Raw genomic sequence first — 25,952 nt, 5'->3', positions numbered from 1 at the left:
CATATCATTATATAAAAACTAGGGGCCCGGTGCATGAAATTTGTGGGGGTGGGGGGGGGGGAGGAGAACGGGGCCGGGGGCCACAGTGGCGGTTCCCTCAGCCCGGCTTGCACTCTCCAATCTGGGACCCCTCTGGGGATGTCAGACTGGGATTGGGCCTAAACCAGCAGTCGGACATCCCTCTCGCAATCCGAGGTGCTGGATCCTAACCGCTCACCTGCCTGCCTGCCTGATGCCCCTAACTGTTCCCCTACCAGCCTGGTCGCCCCTAACCACCTCTGCCTTGGCCCCCACCACTGTGGCTTTGTCCGGAAGGACGTTCGGAAGGCTGTATAGAAGATGTCTGGTCTAATTGGCCTTTTACTAGTACAGATGCAACAAATAAAAATACACTGCAGAATGGGGAAAATATATAACTTTATTTTTAACCAGGGGATTCTCTTTCCATTTAATAAATACAAATTAATAAAAATACTTTGTTTTGCAAAGAGACCATCTCTCTTCTTTCTCCAGATTTCTTGGAAGCCCCCGTAGCCACCTGCTAATGTGGCTGCAATACCCACGCTCCAGCCGTGTCCACAGATCACATCCCCACACACTTTCCCTCTCTTTGGAGAAGGCTCGGCCTCCTGCAAATGAGCCTCTAAATACTGTTTAGGTGCAACACCTCTTTCCCTCCCTTCCAAATACAAGTCCTTGTACTAAATTCCAAATCTTAAAAGGCGCCCTTCTGAGGAGAGAATCTGGTTTCCAATGAAGCCCAATACGGAGCCCCTTTAGCCAGTATTTGTTAACCCAAGAGATTATGTGTGAGGTGGCAGTGCAACACACACCACACCTACCCACCAGACACATCATGAAAGGGGAGGAAGGGACAAAGGAAAGAAAGATCTATTCTATGTCTTGAAGGCCGTCCCTTATTTTAAAAATAGAAATACCTATTTAAATGTAACCTGTTTGAAACAGGCTGAATGTGTGATTCTGCAAGCAACAGATCTGTTATTGCTCATAATGGCCCCTGGCATCGTGCTGCTGAGCCGCCCATACTGGAGAAGACTGACTGTAATCCACACGTAAGTGATTTATGTCCACTGGGGCCCGGGACCCCGCGTGCCACACTTCCACAAGTGAGCGCAGGTCAAGTTTGGAGATAAGGCACGCCTCTGCTCTGCGCTAACCAAAGATCCCTTCCAAGTTGCAAAGAATAATTTTGTCCCAATAAGTCAAAGTTCCTGCTGCAACCACAATGTGCAAAAGCCTAAAACTCTCTGGTTTTGAGACTGGAAAAGATAAACTCCTATAGAGCCAGAAGAAACTGTGATTAAAACTTTCAGCCTCATATTTTCCTGTATTAGTAACTGAGGCATGACTGTCATCTTTGACAAATGTGATCAGGAAAGATCATTGGTCTGTGTGGTAGCAGTGAGCTTCTCCATGTGCCCCAATGTTCAGTCATCCACATTTTAAAAAGTATTTATTTCCTGAAAGTATTACTAAGTGTGATAGTTTGAATTCACAACAAATGAAGAAGATGTAACTAGATAACAAAAACACCTGCTTGTAAAAGACAACACACTGAAACAGCTGCGCACTGCTCGTGGGGCACACAGGAGCCAGAGGGACCACAGACGCCCAGCCCTGCCCTTTGCCTGGGCTCCAGTCCCGAGGAGGCCAGCACAGACCCCTCGGCACTCAGGGGGGAAGGGAAGCTACTAACTGTTGGGTTCGCAGGCGCTCAGCTGGGAGAGGTAGTGGTGACAGCTTTGACAATCTACCTGAACCACCTTGCTGGAACACTCTAAAGCTGCATCCAACTGTCATTATCCTACGTGAATTGTAATTTCAGAAGAGAAGCCCGTTTGGGGCGGGAGGGGTGGAAAAGAAGAGCAGAGCTGCAGGTCTACAGCTTTCCTTTTTTGGTACCAGCACAGAGTGTCGCTGTCGCCCAGTGTCCTGGAGGAGAAACACTGGAGACCGCCTGGTGGTGCGTGTGCACACACGGGCAAGGCCTTAGAGCCCCAGAGACTTCTGCACGATCTGCTTGGCGATCTTGTAAAACTGCTCTCGGTCATCCCGCCACATTTTGGAAGCATCCACGTTAGCTCCACTTTCGTCGTTGGGCTCTGGAAGAGAAGGCAGACGTTGTCCACATGAAAGGGGCTCCTAAAGTAAGGTCTGAATTGACAAAATCTTCATTCCACCCCCAAGATGCGTCCCAGAAATAAATAAGAGATGCTGACGACTGAAATGCTGGGGAGGAAGCCTGTTGTTTAAGAAACAAACAACAGCCCCTCGCCTGAGAAGAGGCGCGAGGTCAGTGGAGACACACATCTCAAGGCAAGATCAACTCTCATGACTCCTACCTTCTGAGCGTCTAAATGTGCCCACAGAAGTCACCTACCTCGCTTAGTACATAGGACAACTGGCACATGACCTGCGGAGCGCCCAGAGAGCGAGTCACAGACCACCCACCCGCCAGCTTATTCCTCCAGGGCTTGCTCTGTGCAGACACTTCTCTCAGAGCCCTTCTCGGTGCAGCTCCCCCTAGCAACTACCAGAGTACACGGCCAGGCAGATGTGGCCCCACATGGTCTTTCAGCCCATGTGGACATCTGGCCCCAGACTAGTCCATGGGCTGGCCACACAGGGCCAGCAGTGGCTCCAGAATAGAATCAGCAGACATACAGAGAGGTAGCCGGGGCCAGTGGGAAGTGGACACGGGAACCAGCAGTGACAGAGGTACAGGCAGTCACCAACATGTAGAAACCGACAAGCAACCAGATCAGAATAGAGAAGGCTGCCTAGAGGCCAGCAGAACAATGAGTACAGTCCTGAGCTTAGCATGGACTCTAGCCCTCTAGCCTCCTTCCCTAAGCTGCCACAGCGTCTGTGATCCTCCAACCAATAGCACTGTTTCCCTCCCTTCTTCCATTATTCAACGAACACTTCCTCACCAGCTCCTGTGTGGGAGGCCTCATTCTGGATACTGACTATGCAGGGGACCCAATGACCTGGGCCCTCTGAGAGACACCCTCTCATGGACCCACAAATGCCTCATGTCAAACTAAGTGCTACAAAGGGAAGAATAGGACAGCAGGAGGCAGGATGACTGGGGGTACGCAGGCTTCTCAGAGAATGTGGCACTTAGGGGACCCCTGTTTGAGCCAGACTGTAGGGAACAGGTAAGCATGGACAGAGCCAGCCCCCAATCCCTGTCCACAGCCTCTGCCCAAGGAAATTCCAGTGCCCCAATGGCTTGCAGAGGCCCAAGGACCATACTCTCCTAGAGCAGCACCGGGACAGACAACACAACTGAACAGGAGACCGCCTGGCCAGACTAAGCGCGGTGACGGTGCTGGAAAAGCAGCTCGGAACAGGGGACTGGTATTCCAAGAGGAGTGTGTAAAGACTACATTAAAACCTTTCAAAAAAGGAAAATAATTTAGAGCAAAAATGTTTATAATAGAACTTATAGCTGGAGAACCAAGATGGCGGCATAGGTTAACGCCGGAGTTTGCTGCTTTGAACAACTACTTCAAAAGTGAAACCAAAAAACGGAAGGGACATCACCCAGAACCACAGGAACGCTGGCTGAGTGGAAGTCCTACAACTAGGAGGAAAGAGAAACGCATACGGACACTCAGAGGAGGCGCAGTGCTGAAGTCAAATTCTGAGGTGCGGAGTGCGCGAGCGGGCTGGCGGCGGAGGGCGCGGTTGGCGTTTTCAATCGGGAGGGAGTCGCAGACTCTGAGCTCCAGATACAGGGGAGTCTTTAGGGACCCAGACTCAAACGGGAGAAGCGGGACTGTCTGGCTTCAGTCAGAGCGAGTGCAGCTTTCTCTCCGAGCTTTGCAGCGGGTGCTGGGACTCAGAGAGGCAGAGCCCCTGGGGACAGGACTGAGAGCTGCCATAACTGCTCTTTCCGGCCCACCCTGTTGATCCTGTGCGACCCGCCCCGCCCAAGCCCTGCACAGAGGCTTTTGCCGGATAGCCTCAGGCAAAGGCTAGATTAGCACCTCCCTAGAGGACAGAAGTTCTCTCACTGCTGACACAGCTGATTCTCATAGCCACTTGGCCTGGAGGTCAAACCCTCCCTGGAATTAGCTACAACAATCAAGATTTAACTATAAGACTGCGAACAAAGACCACTAGGGGGTGCACCAAGGAAGCATAACAAAATGCGGAGACAAAGAAACAGGACAAAATTGTCAATGGAAGATATAGAGTTCAGAACCACACTTTTAAGGTCTCTCAAGAACTGTTTAGAAGCCGCCGATAAACTTAATGAGATCTACAAGAAAACTAATAAGACCCTCGATCTTATATTGGGGAACCAACTAGAAATTAAGCATACACGGACTGAAATAAAGAATATTATACAGACTCCTGACAGCAGACCAGAGGAGCGCAAGAATCAAGTCAATGATTTGAAATGCGAGGAAGCAAAAAACACCCAACCGGAAAAGCAAAATGAAAAAAGAATCCAAAAATGCGAGCATAGTATAAGGAGCCTCTGGGACAGCTTCAAGCGTACCAACATCAGAATTATAGGGGTGCCAGAAGATGAGAGAGAGCAAGATATTGAAAACCTATTTGAAGAAATAATGACAGAAAACTTCCCCCACCTGGTGAAAGAAATGGACTTACAGGTCCAAGAAGCGCAGAGAACCCCAAACAAAAGGAATCCAAAGAGGACCACACCAAGACACATCATAATTAAAATGCCAAGAGCAAAAGATAAAGAGAGAATCTTAAAAACAGCAAGAGAAAGAAACTCAGTTACCTACAAGGGAATACCCATACGACTGTCAGCTGATTTCTCAACAGAAACTTTGCAGGCCAGAAGGGAGTGGCAAGAAATATTCAAAGTGATGAATACCAAGAACCTACAACCAAGATTACTTTATCCAGCAAAGCTATCATTCAGAATTGAAGGTCAGATAAAGAGCTTCACAGATAAGGAAAAGCTAAAGGAGTTCATCACCACCAAACCAGGATTATATGAAATGCTGAAAGGTATCCTTTAAGAAGAGGAAGAGGAAGAAAAAGGTAAAGATACAAATTATGAACAACAAATATGCATCTATCAAAAAGTGAATCTAAGAATCAAGTGAATAAATAATCTGATGAACAGAATGAACTGTTGATTATAATAGAATCAGGGACATAGAAAGGGAATGGACTGACTATTCCTGGGGGGGAAAGGGGTGTGGGAGATGCGGGAAGAGACTGGACAAAAATCGTGCACCTATGGATGAGGACAGTGGGTGGGGAGTGAGGGTGGAGGGTGGGGCGGGAACTGGGAGGAGGGGAGTTATGGGGGGAAAAAAAGAGGAACAAATGTAATAATCTGAACAATAAAGATTTAATTAAAAAAAAAAAAAAAAAAAAAAGAACTTATAGCTGACATCTGAAGATAGCCAAGTCAATGCCTCTCTCTCGTCTTCAGATACCTTTTGTCTGATTCTGTTTGCTCATGTGAGAATGGAGAGAGTCTCCAGCTTAAAACACGCATGCTGGTGTGGCTCAGTTGGTTGGGCATCGTCCCATGCACCAAGAGGTCACTGGTTCGATTCCTGGTCAAGGCACATGCCCAGGCTGCAGGATGGATCCCTGTTGAGGAGCGTGCAGGAGGCAGCTGATTGATGCTGCACTCTCACATAGATATTTCTCTTTCCCTCTTCTTCTTTCATCTCTTCTCTAAAAATCAATAAACTATTCTTTAAAACAACAACAAACAAAAAAAACACATACACTGAAATTTTTGACTTCAGGTTCCTGGACTTCACTGAATCCTAAGCAGTCAGCTAAGGACCTCCAACGGCCCAAACCTAGTGGCCGCTCAGTTTGGCCTCCAGCTGGGACCTCCTACAGCACTGTCACCTTTCTCCTTCTGACATGCCTCCATTTCCTAATTTTCCAGACCACGTCCTCCACTCCTGTGAGGACCTTTCTCCTTCTATGTGCCCTTTTCTCCATTATCCCCTTTGTCCTACCTGTCACCGACTGTCTTATCCACAGATGATCCCATATCCTCACTTCCACGACCCACCCTCAAATGAATGGCTTCCGGAGGGTAGACACTCATACCCCAAACTGTTCCCTTCCAAAAATTACGCTTCCTCTGGATTCCTGTACCCAAAGACAGCACCCCATTGCCCAGGCACTCAGGTCAGAAACACAGAAGGGATTATGCTTGAAACAGTGTATACAAATAACATGAAATGAAAAGGCAGAAAAGTATATATATAAACTCGTCAAAAACATAAAGCTGGATTATGAAGTCGAGGATGAAATGCGGGAGGAGGCACAGCCACTGAGCTACCTGGCTTCCTCTACAAGCAGCGAGCCCGCAGTGGCCAAGGCTCTCCTCACCTGCCAGCATGCTCACCACCGACAGGAGGATCTTCTCCACGCTCTGCACCGGGCTCCACCTCTCGGCACTGCTCTCGTAGCCCATGGGGTCGTCGCCTGGAGCATGGAGGATGGAAATGCAGACTCTCCCATCAGGATAGACTGCGGGGGCCAGAACACACCAGGTGAGCGATAACGGGCCAGTGACCCAGCCACAGAGGCAGGGAGCAGGAGGTGCAGACACCGAGAATGGCTGTCTGTACAGCTGGAACACAGCCTGAGACCCCAAGTGTCAAGCTCCCATCCACAACGCTCCCAGCCACATGGTCCTGGTGGGCCTATACGGACCCCTCAGGTCACTGCTCACCCCCTGACGGACTCTAGGCTGGTCTGTCCAGTTCTAGTCATTATGGGACAATTCCACTGTCAAATGGTTGTCTTTTAAAAATATTACATCCAAAAGGAGTAAAGGAAAGGTTATCTGGCAATCAAATATTTCACCAAAATATAATCAGGATTGTCCACAATAATTCTACTATTAAATCCCTGAGAAATGTTCACATGGCTAGGACAAAGACAACTGAAATTATTTAAGTATTTTTTAAAAGGCACCGGATTTCTCTTGGTAACTTACCCTTTTATCTACGTTAAACTGTCGTCCTAAACTGAAACCATGAGGTCAATACCACCATGATTAATTTGCTGAAGTTCAGAACATAAAAGTGTTTTCAGTGGTCTATGTCATTCACTGACACTACCTTTCATGGAGTTACTCTGGGCCCCTCCTGGAATCACTAAACCTACTTCCCAAAGTACTCACTGTTGGGATGAAACATCTCACAGGTAAATCTCATCTTTGGGGGACTTAATGGGTAATCAAGCGGGAAACTCAGGATGGCAGGAAAAACACCAAACTCAAAGCAAGTGTCTTCTGGGCCCCTGAAAGACATAAATACATAGAACTTGAACGTAATTTTTTCAATGTCTACCACGCTTTAGAAATGAGTTCAAGACATTTCTGCTTAATTACACACGAAAAGATTCTCTAAATACTAATGATGAATTGGTTCTTTTTCTGAATGGAAAATCCTGTCTCATTATTGCGTTCCAACCTGGTTTAAATCTTAGGTACGAGCACAAAGACGAAGTCACAGGTAGTTTTTACACTAACAGAGGTAACAGTGGGGCCACAGAACCTCTATCATCATAGGATTAGAGAAAACAACTAAGGCCAGCACTGCAAGACCCTGAGGATACTGTGCTTTTCTGTGTATGTGATACAATTACATTTTAGGAGGGAGATATAAATTATGGCACATGTTAGAGCAAGATTCTATTGTAGTAAATAAATGAGGGGTTGAGAGTTGTTTTCTAAAGGCTATTTTTAATTTTTAAATGAGCCTCAGAAGTAGTTTTTCTAACCTTCCAGGAACAGGTAAAGAGCATACGTGTGGTCCCTGCCAGGTTCCTACAGAAGGCCAGGTATGCACACGTGCAGCAGTGTTGCAAGCAAGCCCTGACCTGCAGGCCTAAGCTCGGGGCCACACCCTGCACTTACACGGTCACCTAAGCACTCAGTGTCACCAGGCACGTGCATGCCTGTCTGCCTGGGTTTACCAACTCATGTGGAAAGTAGCAGAAACAGACTAAACCACTTCAGAAGTCTTATCACTTTAAAACTCTACGCATATAAATGAACACTCTCTTGATCAATATACAATACCATGGCCAGCAGGAGAGAAGTGAGAGCCACCAGCTTGAAACTTAAAAGAGATGAACGCCTCCACCCCATACAAATGTCATTTATAGAATTTGCATTAGAGTAGCGTTAACAGATTTCAGACCATTTTTCCTATGTACATTTTTATAGAAAACAGAATTGCTAAACAACTAAACACTACAATAGCAGCAACCACTTTGGGTATGACCCATTAACTCAGTAAGAAAAGAAATTCCACTCTATTCCTGTGAACCGAGAGGTCTCTTTAGCAACACCTGTCTTTCTCTAAGCCAGCGGTTCTCAACCGATGGGTCGCGACCCCTGAAAATACATCCTGCATATCAGATATTTACATTATAATTCATAACAGTGCAAAATTAGTTATGAAGTAGCAACGGAAATAATTTTATGGTTGGGGCACCACAACATGAAGAACTGTATTAAAGGGTCCCGGCATTAGGAAGGTTGAGAACCACTGCAAGCAATGACCCCAGCATGTTAATTCTACAGCGTAGTGAGTGCCATCACAAGGACAAAAGCCTGGCCACTGCAGAAGCAGTTCAACACAGGAGACCTGCTGCCTCTCAAAATAAATAAATACAAGATATAGCACAGGAAAAAAATTAAAATATTCTAAAACGATCTATATACATTTAAAAATTGTCTTTTAAAAGTATAAATTTATTTTAAATCTTGATAAAATTATTTTTATTCAGTGAAATTTTAAAAATTTATGTACATTTGCAAATATTAGAAACAACACTTATCTCTACAATTAAAGGAAATAGTCAAAAAATTCAAAAAGAACAGAACTTTAGCCCTGGCGGGTGTGGCTCAGTTGAGTGAGCATTGTCCTGGTCAACAGTTCAATTCCAGGTTGGGACACATGCCTGGGTTGAGGGTTCAGTCCCAGGTCAGGGTGTGAGCGGGAGGGATCAATGTTTCTCTCTCACACAGATGTTTCTCTTTCTCCCCCCTCTCCTTTCCTTTCTCTAAAATCAATTTTAAAACATATTTAAAGAAAGGAAAGAAGGGAGGGAGGGAGGGAGGGAGGGAGGAAGGAAGGGGGGAAGAGCTTTATTTTCATTTGGTGCCAACACTAAGGGCTTTCAATGACACCACCATAGTGGACGCCAGGACCGAGTCACAAGCCTGGAGGCTGTGCTGTAGTAAAATGCTCAAGACAGGAACAACGCAAGAAGTGTTCAGTGGAGCTAAATATTTTCAATTTAAGAGGCTAATCTTGATTCTGAAAACTGTGTCCTTGCTACTTTAGGGGGAAGCCACAGTGAATAGGTACTTTGTTTTGGAGGGTGCCACTGCATAACAGCGCCCAGGGCCTTGGCCTGAAATCAGGACAGGAAAGCCACAAGAAGAGGCAGGAATGGGGTGGGCTCCTGGAAGAGAGGTGGCCCAGCAAAGCTGCAGGGGAAGGCAGACGCCTGGGACAGGACTGCAGGCCACCACCACCAGGAGCTGTGCTCTTCTTGAACGGTGCCCTGGAAGCCTTTCTTTCTGCACACAGGGTCAGGACAGACCACACACGTGAGGTTTCCCATCGGCCCACGGCTCTTTTCCAGAAGACCTCAAAGCAGACAGAAGTGCCACTCTGTCCTTACTCCTTATGTCCTTCTGATGAAAGCTGTCAGGAAGTGCTGCTTTCACTGAAGCAAAGCTGGGATATCGAAGGATGAAATGACTTAGTCAAGGTCTTAAATCAGTTCGGGCCCAGAATTAAGAGTAGAACCGTTCAAACTGCTAACTCAGGGGCTGGGCAAACAGAGATATTATCTTTAAAAGCAACAGTGTTACTATGTCAGGAATGCGTGCCAGTGCTTCAGTCTCTCTGGCACCTCTGATTTAGTAGAGGAAAAAAATGTCTGGGTAATGTTTTTGGAATGAGCCAAATGGTACTTGCTCAATACTCTGATAACAGTTCTTTGTTTCTCATAATAGAGCTTTCTTTAAAATAAAAAATCCACTGGATCGTCTGCAGCCTCAGAAACATGATCAAACATTTCCTAAAGTGTTCCCACATCTTAAATATCAAAGTGATTTTCAAATGTTCTGGTTCGCTACCGGTTTAAAACCAGGGATCCTTTCTCTTCCAGAGGTGCTGGTGCCTGGGACAAGCCTACAGCTGGGCCCATGTGGGCAGTGGCATGCCAGCTGACTGATGGAAAACACTAGCGAGTAAATTCCTGAAGCAAGACAGAGTCATAATTAGTATTATTTTTGGACAACTTTTAGTGCCATACTCCAGGCAATAAAGAAGTGATAGCCTCCTTCTTCACTAAATGCCTCATCTGAAAATCTTCAGGAGAAAAAATGTACAAGAAAAACCAAGGAAACAAAACATTTTATTTATCTGAGGCAACTATACATTCTTCAAAGCCTGAAAATTATTTTTTATCTTATTAATTAAAATAATGGCCTAAATTATTTCAGAGCTCTGAGATAGGTACTTATTTGTTGAGACGAGTATTAAAGCAAAATACCCACGCTGCACTCTATAAAGGAAATTGTTCCAAATCGCTCCTCTGATGACTACATCAGGTGAGTCAGATGCTGAGGAGCAAATACTGAGAGCAACATGGAGTCTAACCCTGACCACTGTTCATAGTGTCCGCTCTGCCTGAGGGACAGCTGCCTGCTGCTTCCTCCTGGAGTCCTGGCGCCCAATTCTGCACCATCCATAACAACCGATCACCTGTGCAGCTAGGCGCGCGTGGTGTGAGCCACCTGCCCTTGGGCATGTCCTAGCACCACAGCCCACATGGCTCTCCAGCTGGGGCAGGTGATGAAGAAGCTGCTTTTGCTGTTCCCTTTTTCAGTTTTGTCACAGTGCACGAACAAAACGTCTCATACATGTGACAAGGGTTTAAATAATAAAGATTGTAAACCCATTCATTAGTACTTAAACTTGAACTGGATTACTAAGGACGGTTACGCTCCAAAGACATAACCGCCTGAAGCATAGAAAAGAAAGGCACCCAGCTTCATAACACCTTCCACTTCCAGGTGGGTCCCAAAGAGCCTGGCAGGCCATGAGGGGAACCGTCAATACAACCCAGTCAACACGTGTAGTCCTCAAGGAAAAGCAGATAAATTCCACAATAAGATCCCACTTCACACCAGACAACACCAAGTGTGTGTGCGGGGAGAGTGGAGAAATGAAAACCCTCACCTGCGGCTGGTAGGAATATAAAGTGATGAGTGAGCTACTGTGGAAAACAGTTTGACTGCTTCTTAAACTGTTAAACACAGATTTATTCTATCCTCCAGCAACTCCACTCCTGCGTATCCAACCAAAAGAAACAGAAAAGCATGTCCACACAGACAGTTCACAGCAGCGCTCTAGCCCAAACATGGCGACACCCAAGTGTCCATCAGCTGATGAGCGGACACATCAGATGGAAGCCATCACACGACTCAGCAACAAAAAGGGAGGAACCACTGACACTCTGTGACCCAGAGGAATGCAATCTATGCAGTACACCGAGTGCCAGAAGCCAGACACAAAAGACAAGGTATTTTATGATTCCATTTGCAGGAAAAGTCCAGAAAAGGCAAATCTATCAAGGTAGAGAGTAGAGTAGAGCTGCCTGCAGCTGAGGTGGGGATGGAAACTGACTGCAAATGGGCATGAAGACCTTCTTGAAAATGTTCTAAAACTGGATTGCGATGATGACTAAAAAACTCTGACCTATACACTTAATACAGGACAACTTATGGTATATAAATTACATCTCAACAAAACTGTGAAAAATTTTACACTGGGGCAACGCCTCAAGCCATACCAGGCTTTCTCGACCTCAGCACTGCGGCATCTTGGGCCAGACAGCCCCGTGCTGTGTTGGAGGCCATCCTGTGCACTGTGGGGTGTTTAGCAGTGTCCCATTAGATGCCAGTAGTGGAGCTCCCTCTACCCCTCAGTTGTGACAACCAAAAATGTCTCCAGACATTGCCAAATGTCCCATGGGGGGGGGGGGGGGGAATCAACCCCAGTTGACACTGGTCTAGACCTGCTGTTCCATAATTTGCTTCTTCCTCTCCATAGCCACTGTGGACACATCTCTAGGGCAGTATGTGTATTCTGCCTGAGCCCCTCCAGAGCCACACGGCATTCCACTGTATGGATGATCTGTAAATTACACCGGACAATGACATGTCCATATTACTGCAACCCAGGTACATGCCCTTGACTGGGAATTGAAATTGTGTCCTCCTGGTGCACAGGCCAACACTCTAACCCAGGGGTGGGCAAACTTTTTGACTCGAGGGCCACAATGAGTTCTTAAACGGGACCGGAGGGCCGGAACAAAAGCATGGATGGAGTGTTTGTGTGAACTAATATAAATTCAAAGTAAACATCATTACATAAAAGGGTACGGTCTTTTTTTTTTTTTTTTTTTTTAATATATTTTATTGATTTTTTACAGAGAGGAAGGGAGAGAGATAGAGAGTTAGAAACATCGATGAGAGAGAAACATCGATCAGCTGCCTCCTGCACATCTCCTACTGGGGATATGCCCGCAACCCAGGTACATGCCCTTGACCGGAATCGAACCTGGGACCCCTCAGTCTGCAGGCCGACGCTCTATCCACTGAGCCAAACCGGTTTCGGCCGGTCTTTTTTTTTTTTAGTTTTATTCATTTCAAACGGGCCGGATCCGGCCCACGGGCCATAGTTTGCCCACGGCTGCTCTAACCACTGAGCAAAGCTGGCCAGGGCTCATACTGAGATCATCATCGCAATAGCACTTCTATTGAAGAAATTCTTGGACTTGGGACTGTTTGGTCAGAGAATACAATACAAATTATAAGCATCTATCTTAATGTCTCAGGTCTGTTTTAGTAGCACAATACCCATGAGAGAAGCTCTATACTTTTCTGTCAACACGAAAGCCTAATGTAAGGGTGGCTACTGTGACCATGATATTCACACCTAATGTAAGTCAAGCCCAGTCCTAGGGAGAAGCAACAGCCTGGGGATCCTTGCACCCACGGTGGTAACCCAGCTTGGACCCAAATGTGCCACAGTAACATGGGGGTAGAGTCAGCAAAGGGTCCCCAACCATTCAGGAAGAGGAAGTCCTTGTCATTTTATCACAACCAACAGATCCCCCTGGTCTAGAGAGGGGACAGCAGCTAGGCCATGGACCAGGCAGGGAGGTCACCACTGCCAACTACTTCAAGAATGCTGGGGCTGTAGCCGGTTTGGCTCAGTGGATAGAGCGTCGGCCTGTGGACTGAAAGGTCCCAGGTTCGATTCCGGTCAAGGGCATGTACCTTGGTTGCAGGCACATCTCCAGTAGGGAGTGTGCAGGAGGCGGCTGATCGATGTTTCTCTCTCATCGATGTTTCTAACTCTCTATCTCTCTCCCTTCCTCTCTGTAAAAAATCAATAAAATATATTAAAAAAAAAAAAAAAGAATGCTGGGGAAGGACAGAAATAAGGTGGAAAAATTCCTAGGAACTTTATGTTTTTTTCCAGCCATTGAGGGTATAACAGATGTCCTGTACCCCATACTACAGGGCTCCAAAGAAAGAGCATGTCCAACCTCCACAGTTAAGGACCTCAGATAGCTCCCCAAACCCACAGCCAGGGGCCAAAGAGGTCACACAGCCAGACCCTGGAACATGAAGCCACTAGTTCATGGATGCTAAAGTCCTGGCCAAGTGGCTCAGCTGGTTGGCGCGTCGTCCCATATACCAAAAGGCTGTGGGTTTGATCCCCGGTCAGGGCACATATCTAGGTTGCGGGTTGGGGTGCATATGGGAGGCAACCAATAGATCTCTCTCCTTTCTCAAAAAAAAAAAAAAAAGCAATAAAAAACATTAAATAAAGAAAGAAAAGGATGCTGAACTTCTTTGTTTTGATCCAGATAAGTGAAGGTAAGAGAAGCAAAGTGACTGGCCCAAGACCATAAAGCCACATCAGCCATATGCCCTGCTGGCCCACCTCCCTCAGTCTGATAGGAAGCCCCTGCCCTTCTTACTGAATATAGGCTTCAACTCTAACATAAGTTCCGCAGAGAGTCACCAGAGTTATTTTCCCTACTGACCAGACAACGGGCAGCGGTGATCTTATTATTTAGTTCTTCTTTGTTCATTAATGTGTTGTGCTCCCACCCCAGCCCCCCAGTCTTGTTCTTTCAGGATGGAGGTTCAGGGTCACCCCTACTATGCCTATGCCTGTGTCTGTGAACAAGTACCCTAATAACAGGCTCTCAGTGTTTGTGTGGCTGGGACATGTGAAAAGATGTTTTCTTCCCGGCACATGTGGGATGGAGGCTCTGAAGGTAAGCTGCAAACTGGAAAATGAGACAAGCATGACTTTTACAAACACTAGGGTACAGGAGAAACTCTAGAAACAGTCAAAGAATAAAAAGAAATAAAGAAAACCTATCACTAAGTTGAGAAACTCAGCCAGCTGTCTGCCAAGACAGGAGGGTGAGCCGAATCAATGGGAGGACAGTTAATTCCTTAATAGATGTTTTAAGCACACTGGTGAACGGCCTCTTGTTTGTGAAAGGATCTGGAACAGGACCAAAACCCACAAACTCACAAGATCCTGAAGCAGGGGAATTCCACATTAAAGCAAAAGCTTTATTCAAACAGAGAAGTGCTCTACCTAAAAAACAGTTCTAATTACTTTTTAAGACAGGTTTTCATAATATTGATTTAATTTTATACTGTTTATCTAAAATTAGTAATAGTTACCCTAACAGATTTTAAACAATAAACACTATTGAAAACCATAGTGAGAGGCTCATGTGTCCCTTTAAGGGCTTCTAAATAGTCCCCTGGGCTGTGCACAGTCACTACCTCCCAGAGACAAAAGGCCTATCAGGTGCCCACAGACCTCTGCGCTCAGAGGGACTTCCAAAATTCTGTCCCTACAACCAGGCCTGCTGCCTGGTGTATGTGTCGTTGTTAACACAAAGGTGCACATGATACAGTAAATGAGAAAAGCAGGTTACAGAACAAGTTCCTACAGTGTGATATCTTGTTTCTTTAAAAATACAAATAGCTACGCTAACATGAGTACAGTATTCCATTGAATGTAGGTCATTGCTGTCCCGGAGCCCATGCTGTGGGGTGAAAGACACAATGCAGTTACAAATACACGCTGCAAAGACATGCTCATGCCAGAAACACTGAACACAGGAAAACTATGGGTATCATGGACCCAAGCAATGAAGATATTACAAATGATCAGGAAACATTAGCATGCTGTACTGTCTCTGGATAGTGTTTACTCATTTTTGCTTATAAAAAAAACTTATCTTCACATCAATTTTCACATATTAGTATTAATCTAACTCATAGATGACAGCAGCAACTTGTTTCTCAAACTAACATGTAAATATTAGGAACTAATGTCATACAAGTGCCAGGAAATTTTAGAAAGTCTGATTACATTTAAAATTACATCCGGAAATCAGAGTTCACTCTTGATGCAGCAGCTTCAAGCTTCTCCCAGTCCCTTCCCATTAAGGCACTGCATCCAACGGGAAAACTTCCTAGCTAGTTGAAGACCTCATCTCATGAGAAAACTGAGGACTGATTATAAATCTCAACTACCTAAACGTTAGCTGACCACATTTTCTTGAAATACACTAAGTCTAAGAATAGCCAAAAATTGTACATCTAAGGTATAAAGAAGGCAAAAAAAGAGCCTGGGTCATAGAGCCAGAGAAGACTCTAGAGTCAGAGGTCTATTTGTTGCTCTTTAAGCAACATCACTGTACATGAAACACAGTTACAATCTTTCTAGACTGGGTAGGAACCGCACTGGTCAGTCATCTCAGAAGAACTGAGCCTGTCTCCCGGTCAGGGACGATGGAAGGCCAGACAAGGCACACAGGAGAGGCAGAGGGCAAGACCAGTCCTGGTATGCAGGTGGGGTGGCCACCCCCACACGAAGGAGCCTTTTCAACCTCAAAGCCTTGGCTCTCAGAAGTTCTTGAAGCCAAAGCCACCCATGCTGTTTGAAACTAATTCAGCACAACACAGACCACTCAACATTTATTTTAAACTCTACAAATATGTAATGCTTACTAAACCTTTTACTGGTGGTGCTAAGGAAACTCTTTCATTTCTTATGGATAAATGTTTGTGTTTTCCACCTTCAGATTATCAGACTAGAGAAGAGCTAAATTTCAGACACACTTGCCCTTTTTTCTGATCAACACTTCTTAGTACAGTTGCACTGCCAAACATGATGCGCAGGTCTAACTTCCAGTAAAGTCTTAAAGACTAACAACACATAGGATTAACTTACATGATCAATGCCTCCCATTCAAAAAAATTCTCTTCATTCATGGGGCCTGCAGAAAAAGAAAAATAGCCACATTGTAACTTTGAAGGCAGCTTTGGCTATTAAAAGTACATTAGAAAAAGGTTAACTTTAGTGTCTCACCTGCCACAATTCCTTCCGGAGGATTCAGTGTTAATTCTATAAAATTAAAAAGTAACACCATAATGAAACAGAATGAATATTACGTTGGCATTTTAACAAAACAACTGTAAAAACAACAAACTATAAATTATATAGTATACATATTAGCAGGTCAAAATTCTTTGTACAAAGTGAATGACTGCTCCAGTTACATTTCTGATTAAGACTATGTGAATAATTCTTTATTCCAGCAAAGAAGCAGAATTTTATAACTAAAAACCCTTTCATTCTACAGATGAAGAAACAAACAAAAAGAGTTAACTGTCTTTCCAAAATACTCCTGCTGGTTATTTTGATTAAAGCTCATAAATCAAACACAGTGTACTATTTTCCAACTGAAAAACACAGTATATTATTTGCCAACTTTTGACAAACTAGAGATGTAAGGAGAACTGAGGCTTCAAAAGCTTAACTCTGAACCAAGTACATCGAGCACTGCACAGACCAGCTGCCAGCCTCTAACATCACTGCACAATCTATGAGCCCCACAAATGTAATATTCCAGAGTATCAGACTTCAGCACTGACAGCAGAAATACTAAGAAATAAGTCAGCGGCAGCACTGCTCAGCAATTTAAGATTATTATGTAGTTGTTGAAAACGGTGAGGCCAAGCTCTGGGACTTAGAAGCTGCCACTAAGAAATGTCATTTTAACTCCTGGCCTCCTAGTTTTTATGAGATACTCCCAGAGAACAAATCCAGAAATATGAGAAGATGAAAACTCATGGGCAATAAGGATGGCAAACAGGAGTAAGGAAGTAGGCCAAATGCATGCCCCATTTGGGCCGAGGAAATCACTAAAATAGTAAGAAACGTGCAAACAGAAGATCTATAAACGTGAACGTTGTTTGTTTTTTTAAAATATATTTTTATTGATTACAGAGAGGAAGGAGAGAGAGAGAGAGAGAGAGAAATATCAATGATGAGAGAAAATCATTGATCGGCTGCCTCTTACACAACCCACACCAGGGATAGAGCCCACAAACCGGTAATGTGCCCTGACCAGGAATTGAACTGTGACCTTATGGTTCCTTGGTTGACGCTCAACCACTGTGCCACGCCTGCCTGGACAAACATTGGTTTTTAAAGAGACATAAAATTAACAAATCCCTGCTAAATAAACAGGCCTAAGGACTGGAAAAGAAAAAATAATTTGTCATTAGTCATAAATGCTGTGCCACTATACATAGAAAGTCCAAAGGAACCTAAAGAAAAATTATTAGAAAAAGTACATTTGCCAATACTGCTGAATAGTTTGATGTATATATAACTGAGTTGTATTTCTATATATTAGCAAGTTAGAAAAGGGAAGTAATAAAAATGATACCAATTATAATGGGAAACATGTAAAAATAATTTCATTGTTCTTAATCCTCACCTGAGATTTTTTCATTGATTTTTAGACGGGGGGGGGGGGGGGGGGGGAGAAGGGGAGAGGGAGAGAAAGAGGGGGAGGGGGGAGAGGGGGAGGGGGAGAGGGAGGGGGAGAGGGGGAGACATCAATGGGAGAGAGACACATCCATTGGCTGCCTTCCGCTTGTGCCTCTACTCTGCTGGCACAGAGTTCCATAAATCAATGGAATAGGACAGAGCACAACCAGAAACAGACACATGGAAATACAGACCCTCAATTCACTCTGAAGGCAGTACTACAGAACAGAGGGAAAGGACAGGCTTTCCCAAAAATGATGCTAATCTTTAGACAAAAAAATAGCACTTTTTCACCCTGACCAGTGCGGCTCAATTGGCTGGGTATTGTCTCATGCACCAAAAGGTTGTCGGTTCCATTCCCAGTCAGGGCATATGCCTGGCTTGTGGGCTCCGTCCCCCATATGGGGGGTGCAGCTGATAGATGTTTCGCTCTCACATCAATGTTTTTCTTTCTCTCTCTCTCTCTCTCTCTCTCTCCCTTCCTCTCTAAAAATCAATTAAAAATTATTAAAAATAAAACTTTCCCTCCATTTCACACTATGTACAAAAAAACAAAATATATAAGAAAAAGGAGAGAAGGGACATGTGAGATAATAAAAAATATATGCTGGTCTCTGTTCCCAGCTCCTGGCTCAGTGCTCCTGAAACCCTGGGAAATTCATTCCTAAGTGATAAGAAAATCAGGAGTATCTTTGGTTCTATTTGGGCTCTGCTCCTGTCCTGCCCAACTCCTTGTCCCTGACACAAGGCTCCTAAATCCCTTGAACTTGCTGGGTGACGAGTCTTTTGTTCTAATGAGGTGACTGTAGGTGGGCTCCCGGGTGGCTCCTGGATGAGGGCTGGTTCCCAGAAAGACAGAAATATGACTAGATATAAGCTTGGAACTTTCAGCCCCCCCCCCCCCCCCCAGAGGGAGATGGAGGTAATGATCCATCAGGCCTATGAGAGGACTCCATAGAATCCCAATAGCATGAGGCTCAGAGAGTTTCTAGGCCAGGGGTGGGCAATCCCTGGCACGCGTGCCAAACACGGCACGCCAGTAACTTTTGCTGGCATGCGAAACCCTCTCTTATAATCTTCCATTTACAATTTTTTTCTTAATATCGACTTTTTTATTTTTCAGATAAATTCACTGTAAGTGCATCTTAAGATACATAATTTTGCATAACAAGTTATCTTAAAGACCATAGACATGGATTGACGAAAGAGGGGAAGAGCAATTTCTATGCCTCTGCCTTAACTCTCCCTGCCTTCCTAGATCCGACCAGTGTTTTGGTTTCATCCACATACGCTTGTGAATCTTTGTTCTCAGTGATGAATTTTGTTAAGTCTCGTAATAGGAGTAGCCTGACGGATGAAAGTAGTAGCTCGTGCATATCTCTGAAGGTCACGAAATATAAACCTGATGTAAACTCTCTGTCATCAGTGATGCAGCAGCAAAAGTCCCACTGATAATATCAAACCGAGTCATAAAGTTTTCTGTCGGACTATCAGTGTACATGTATACATTAAAAAATAAATGTATTTTTCATCATCATAATCTGTGTTTTTGTCGCTCGAACGAATTTTATTATTTCTTCAAGGTTCTTCACATACATACACCTTAAGAGATATCAAGTAGGCGTAACACGTTCTCAAAAAATTAGGGTTGGCACGCAGAAGAATTTTGAGTCAGAGATTTTGCTGGTTTTGGCACGCACTCACAAAAAGGTTGCCCACCCCTGTTGTAGGCTGTTGAACATGCAGAGGAGCTAGGAGAGTAGCACTCCCAGAGAGAGCGCCAAAGCTGCACACCCTTTCCCCATATCTTGCCCTACACATCTCTTCCCTCTGAGGGTCAATTTATAGCCAATCAGTCAGAAGCACAGGTGACAATCTGGACTTACAATTGGCATCTGACATCATCTCCAGGTAAATGGTGTCAGGACTGGAGGGCACCCAGCTGGTGTCACAGAATTGTCTGGTGGAGGGAAACCCCCCACATCTACTTTCACAAGTGTTGTGACTATGAGAGCAAAGGAGACACACAGTACAGTTTCTAAACACTGCAAAAGATGTGAACAGACATCCAAAGAAGGCATGCATGGCAAGTCAGCAGTGGAAAGATGTTCAACATTGTGAGTCATAAGGAAAAGGAAAAATAAAACCACAAAAAGATGTGGCTCTACATCTTTATCTGTAAAAATACCTTTATTCATTCAAAACAGAATTGCTAAAATAAAAAAAATTTTAAAAAAGACAGGCAATGCCAAGTATTGGCAAGTTTAGCAATTGGATCTCTGATGCATCATTGGTAGAAATGCAAAATGGTCTGTTAAACAGTTTGACCATTTCTAATAAAAACAATTTAAACGTATACTTACCCTGAGACCCGCAATTTTACTGGTGGATATCAATCAAGAGAAATGAAAACATATATCCCCACAGGTGCACACATGAATGTTCTTACAAGTTCATTCATATAAACCCAAACTGGAATCAACCCAAATGTCCATCCTCTGTAAATGAACAAGGTGTGACCTTGTGTACAGCACTTGGCAATGAAGGAACAAGCCACTGACACACCCAAAAAAATGAATTACTCTCAAAACACTAAGTGAAAGAAATCTATTTATATGAAACGCTAGGAAAAAAATGTAAATTTTATCAATAAGCTGACACCCCCAAAATTAATTGCAGTTGTTTTATGAAATATAAAACAATAAATCTCCTAGAGGATAATATAGGGGAATATCTTCATGCTCTAGTAAAAGTAATAATACAGTTAAAAACCAAGAAGTACTAACCATAAAGGAAAAAACTGAAAAAATTAAGAACATTAAAAGTAAGAAACTCTTGACATCAAAAGATACCTCTTTTTTAGGAGAGGAGCCGAGGTTATCTAGAGTCACCAAAGCCGCCGGCGCCCGCCCCCACGGCCCCGCGAGGGGCCGAGGGGAGGCTGACCGGGTTGGTTTTGATCTGATAAATGCATCTTTTTTAAAAAAAATATTCCAAAGATTACTTAAGAGAGTAAAAAGGTAAGCCACAGCCCAGCTGGTGTGGCTTAGTGATTGAACGTGGACCTATGAACCAGGTGGTCATGATTTGATTCCAGGTCGGGCACATGCCCTGCATACTCAGTGGTGGGTATGCAGGAGGCAGCCAGTTGATGATTCTCTCTCATCAGTGATGTTTCTATCTCTCCCTCTCCCTTCATTTAGAAAACTGAAATAAGAAGTGTCTGTACAGATAAGGAGCAATGAAAACACATTGCTGGAGGGAGTTTAAGTTGGTATTTTGGAAATGAGGTTGCTATTACCTACTAAGACCCAGCAACTCCTCATAGGAGTAAGAACACAGATATATGTGCATCAAGAGACATGTCTATGAATCTTTTTTCCCGCTTCCTGATGTCATCACTCAGAAGAGCTTCAGATTCTAAGTAGCAACCAACATGCTTCTATGCAGAACAACTTATACCAAATTATAACAAATCCCCTATGAATCCACCTCTGGAAAAATACAGGGAAATACTAGGTGAATGTCACTGGATTAATTATGGAGCTTGATACTTAACATTCTGGCATGCTCCCTAAAGAGACAGAGGATACCAGCTTAAGCAAGCGAGCATGTGATGACCCTAAATCCTCAGATTAAAAAAGAAAAGAATGCATGCTTTGATGGAAAAGTAAAGCTAAACAAGGAGGAGACTCTCCTGTGAGGAAGAGCTGCCACGGGGTGGGGGGCCCACCCCATGGGGTTCTAGAGGGCTGGCAGCCTTCTCACTTCCCCTGGCTGGGAATGCTCTCTCTGAGACCTCCCTAAGCTGAATGTGTCCTTCCTTGTACTTTTTTCTTTGTCCCATTATATTTCAAGCTAGTAAATAGTTTTAAAAGCTGTTACTGCAACAGTTCTGACAGGGAAGATGATGCCTTAGGCCGGAATGGCAACTGTGAAAGTGGTAAAGTGGCCCATAGGCAGAGGTGGCAGGGCTTGGTGATAAAGTTGATGTGCTATGTGAGGACAAACAAGGGGAGTCCAAACCACTGAGGGAGTGGGGGCGCCATTACTGGAATGGGAGAGTTCTCACTTAAACATGGGAAGGCCGAGACATCAGTAAACAGACAAGCAGAGGTGACTAGCAAGCAGTCGAGAATGAGTCTGAAGTTCCAGGAAGGATGGATGTTGGAGGCAGAAAGTGGGGAGTTACTGCATGGGGAGTGCACAGAGCCCCCAGGGCCTGATGGGATTCTCCAGAGCAGTATTTCCCAGGGAACATTTGGAAATACAGGGGGTCGTTTTTAGACTGCACAGTGACTGGGGAATGCTACTGCCATCTGGTAGGAAGTGACCAGGAGCACTTAACATTCTGCCATAAATGGGTCGTACACAAGGGAAAATTATCTTACTCAAAATGCCAGTAACACCTGTGGAGAAACCGTGACCCAGGAAACTAGTAAAGGGACGTCTGTTACTGAGGATGAAGAGGAAGGGACAGCAGAAGATGTTAGGTGAGGCCAGCGAAGTAACACAAATTAAGTGTTGGTTCCAAACACCAAGTGCTTTAGTAGATACTTCAAGGAGGGAAGAACCAAGTGCAAATGAGGTCAATTATCAGGGAGACTGAGACCGCTGGATTTGGCAAGACAGACCTTGACTGTCTTGGCCCCTTTGTATCTCTTCACAGTAATAGACTAGGAGAAGTAACCCCAGGCTTTATATACATAGTCATCTGAAATCTCATCTGGTTTTTATGTCAAATCACATTTTTGTAAAAACAACAACAACAAAAAAGAAATAAACAACAGATTAAGGCAGATGGGTTATAAATTGCTAAGGGGAACAGGGGGGCTGGGGTTGGAAGGATGACAATGTCAATGTTAATGGAGAAGAGTGCCTAAGAGCAACACAGAGAAATAATTACACCAATAATTCTCATGGAATCTCAAGGAGGAGCTTACACCAAAAAGAGCTGGCTTTCTTCATTTGTGGAGTTCCCCCTTGGAACTTCCCTCTGTGCCACCCTCCCTTTCCTGAGAGAGCAAAGGGTTGTCTAACTGTAGCTGGAGAAACAGCCCACATGCAGCAGCCTTCCCACCAGCATTCTTATTCAACAGCGGCATCTACTGGTCAGTATGAAACTACAGTAACCCAGTTCACTAGATAGAAGGAATGCTGTGGACTACACACACATAGGCGCGCGCACACACACTACAGTTTTGTATTTACAGATAAAACAACTTCAAAAAGAGAAACAAAATCTTAACAATGCCAGAGAAATTTGCAAAGACCATGCCACTCATTACTTGACAATGTTGTTAAAAGCATTTTTTAAAAGTGGCTTAAAAAACAGCTGCCACACAAAATGAAATATAAATTTAACCTTTAACCCAGCAATCCCATGTCTCAGAATTGATTCCACAGAAAAACTGGTAAAAATAAGAAAAGATACATGCATAAAGCTATTCATTTCAGGACCACTTGTAATAGCAAAAAAACTGGAAATGATTCCAACACTATCCAGAGGGGACCAGTCAACTCATGTTACATCTACCTAGAGAATACCTGCAGCTGTAAAAAGGAATGATGAACACCTCTATGCACCAACACAGAATAAACTCTAGGACATCTACAATAATAAAAGCATAACATGCTAATTAGACTGAACGTCCTTCTGGACTAAGGGGCTGCGAGGGAAGCCCAGGTCCCGGGTGCCTGCCAGTGGCCAGAGGGAAGCCCGGGTCCCAGGTGCCAGAGAGAAGCCGGTGCCGGCAGCCGGGGAAAGGCATGCCTACTCTTGCACAAATTTTGTGCAGTGGGCCTCTAGTATAAAATAAAAAACAAAGAGGAGGAAAATGTGTAACTTGCATCTATAAAGAAGTGACTCAGGTTAAATGAAGTCACTGGGGTGGCTCTAATGTAATCTGACTTGTGCCCTTACAGGAGAGGAGGACACAGACACAAAGGGTTACCACATACAGACACAGGGAGAAGACAGCTGTCTATATGCTCAGGAGAGGTTACATTATATGAAGAGTTCTTGCAACTTAATAAAACAAACATAACTAAAACATGAGCAAAAAACTCAAGACACACCTTCAAAAAGATATTATGGATGGCATATAAACACATTAAATGATACTCAATGTCACTGGTCATTAGGAAAATGCAAATTAAAACCACAATGAGAGGATGGTGACGTAGAAATATCTGAACTCATTACCCCGAAAAGACACATTTTTCCCTCTTATAAACAAATAAACAAAAAACAACTAGACGACTACACATCAGGCAAACAGGAAAAACGGCCCTGCTCCAGAGCGCCCGTATCTCCTGGAAGGGAGCCTTAGCACATGCCTGATGCCCCAATTTTTGCAACTGCCCTTGATCACCTGGCTCTGGAGGCCAAGGGAGCTATGTTTCTGGTTACATGGGACTATAATAATCAGTGTCACCCAGAAAAAAGCTCATACCCCAGTCTGGCACCCCAATATTTGTGAATGCTGTCAGGGGACACCTCTACATCACCTACCTCTGGTGGCTAGTGGGGCTTACACTGGTGGGCCTTCTGGACTGTAACCAACAGAGAAAGACTTTTTATTTTATTTATTTTTTTAAATATATTTTTACTGATTTCAGAGAGGGAGAGAGAGAAAGAGAGAGAGTGAAAGATAAACACATCAATGATGAGATAGAATCATTGATCGGCTGTCTCCTGCATGCCCTAACTGGGGATGGAGCCTGCAAGCGGGACATGTGCCTGGTCTGAGAATCGAACCATGACATACTGGTTCATAGATCGACGCTCAACCACTGAGCCACACCAGCTGGGCCAGAGAAAGATTTTTTTAAACAGCTACCAACCCCAGAGCACAGCAAGAGGCAACAGGCCCAGGAGCCTAGTCTTTCTGTGAAGAAGGCCTATTAACAAATCATCATGACTGCAGCCTGAGAGGCAGGCTTCTAATTAAACTGTAATCCTTTCCAGAGACCTCAGAAGGCAAGTGCTAGCATCATGCTCACCCTCTGCGGAGCTCCAGAGTGCCAGTGTCTCCTGGAAGGGAGCTTTCTACATGTCTGCTGCCCCTTGATCACCTTGCTGTGATGTTAGGAATGGGTAGGGGGTGTCTTGCATTCTTATTAGGTCTCACAGGACTGTGGCAATCAAACAGGTGATTATTAGCAGGCTACCAACCCTAGGGCACCGCCCAGATAGTGAACTGAGATACACCTCCAGTCTTTCTACGAAGGAGGCTTCTTACACAATTGTCCAGTAGCTTCAGCCTGAGGAGCAGGCTTCAGGTTTGGCCCAGACTTAAAGGCCTACGTAGCTGCTCTCAAGGAACATAGGTTGTAGCTGCTCTCAAGGAACATAGGTTGTAGCTGCTCTCAAGGAACATAGGTTGTAGCTGCTCTCAAGGAACATAGGTTGTAGCTGCTCTCAAGGAACATAGGTTGTAGACACCATCTTGGCCGTCTCCTTCTGCCTTGCTCCAGCTCACTGCATCACCCAGAAAAGAGTGTATATTTGTCAGGAGCCACAATCTCTCTACCAACCAAGGGACGCCTCCAGAGAGACTGGCTCTGGTGGCAGCGAGGCTTATACTTGCAAGCCCATAGGACTATACACGCACATACACACACACACACACACACACATACATACATATATACTAGAGGCCCGGTGCACAAAATTTGTGCGGGGAGGGGGGAGGGTCCCCCTCAGCCCAGCCTGCACCCTCTCTAACCCAGGACCCCTCGGGGGATGTCCAACTGCCGGTTTAGGCCCGATCCTGACATCCCTCTCACAATCCAGGACCGCTGGCTCCTAACTGCTCACCTGCCTGCCTGCCTGATAGCCCCTACTGGCCTCCCTGCCAACCTGATCACCCCTAACCGCCTCTGCCTGCTGGCCTGGTCGCCCCCATCTGCCAACCTGATCGCTCCTAACTGCCCCCGCCCCGCCAGCATGGTCGCCCCTGACTGCCCCCCTCTGCC

General features: G+C 44.9%; 1 protein-coding gene across 5 annotated transcripts in view; it reads right to left on the bottom strand.

Moving 5' to 3' along the window:
• Window positions 1-399: 399 nt before the first annotated feature.
• Window positions 400-25,952, bottom strand: part of UBE2G2 (ubiquitin conjugating enzyme E2 G2) — a 28,183-nt gene continuing 2,630 nt past the window's right edge. Inside the window, exons 2-6 of one of the 5 annotated variants that reach the window (XM_036350215.1) lie at window positions 16,503-16,538; window positions 16,365-16,410; window positions 7,175-7,293; window positions 6,392-6,471; window positions 400-2,123 (exon numbers count right to left, since the gene is read on the bottom strand). In XM_036350215.1, coding sequence (XP_036206108.1) covers window positions 1,821-2,123; window positions 6,392-6,471; window positions 7,175-7,293; window positions 16,365-16,410; window positions 16,503-16,538 — 584 coding nt within the window. In that variant the 3' untranslated portion in view covers window positions 400-1,820. Of the gene's footprint in view, window positions 2,124-6,375; window positions 6,517-7,174; window positions 7,294-16,364; window positions 16,411-16,502; window positions 16,539-25,952 lie in introns of all 5 variants that reach the window. The other 4 variants (XM_036350213.1, XM_036350217.1, XM_036350216.1 and 1 more) reach the window with 4 other exon arrangements.

This window comes from Myotis myotis, unplaced genomic scaffold, assembly GCF_014108235.1.
Source record: "Myotis myotis isolate mMyoMyo1 unplaced genomic scaffold, mMyoMyo1.p scaffold_m19_p_2, whole genome shotgun sequence".
Taxonomy (NCBI): domain Eukaryota; kingdom Metazoa; phylum Chordata; class Mammalia; order Chiroptera; family Vespertilionidae; genus Myotis; species Myotis myotis.
Note: the sequence above shows the minus strand (reverse complement) of the source record. Positions and strands in the feature narration are given on the sequence as shown.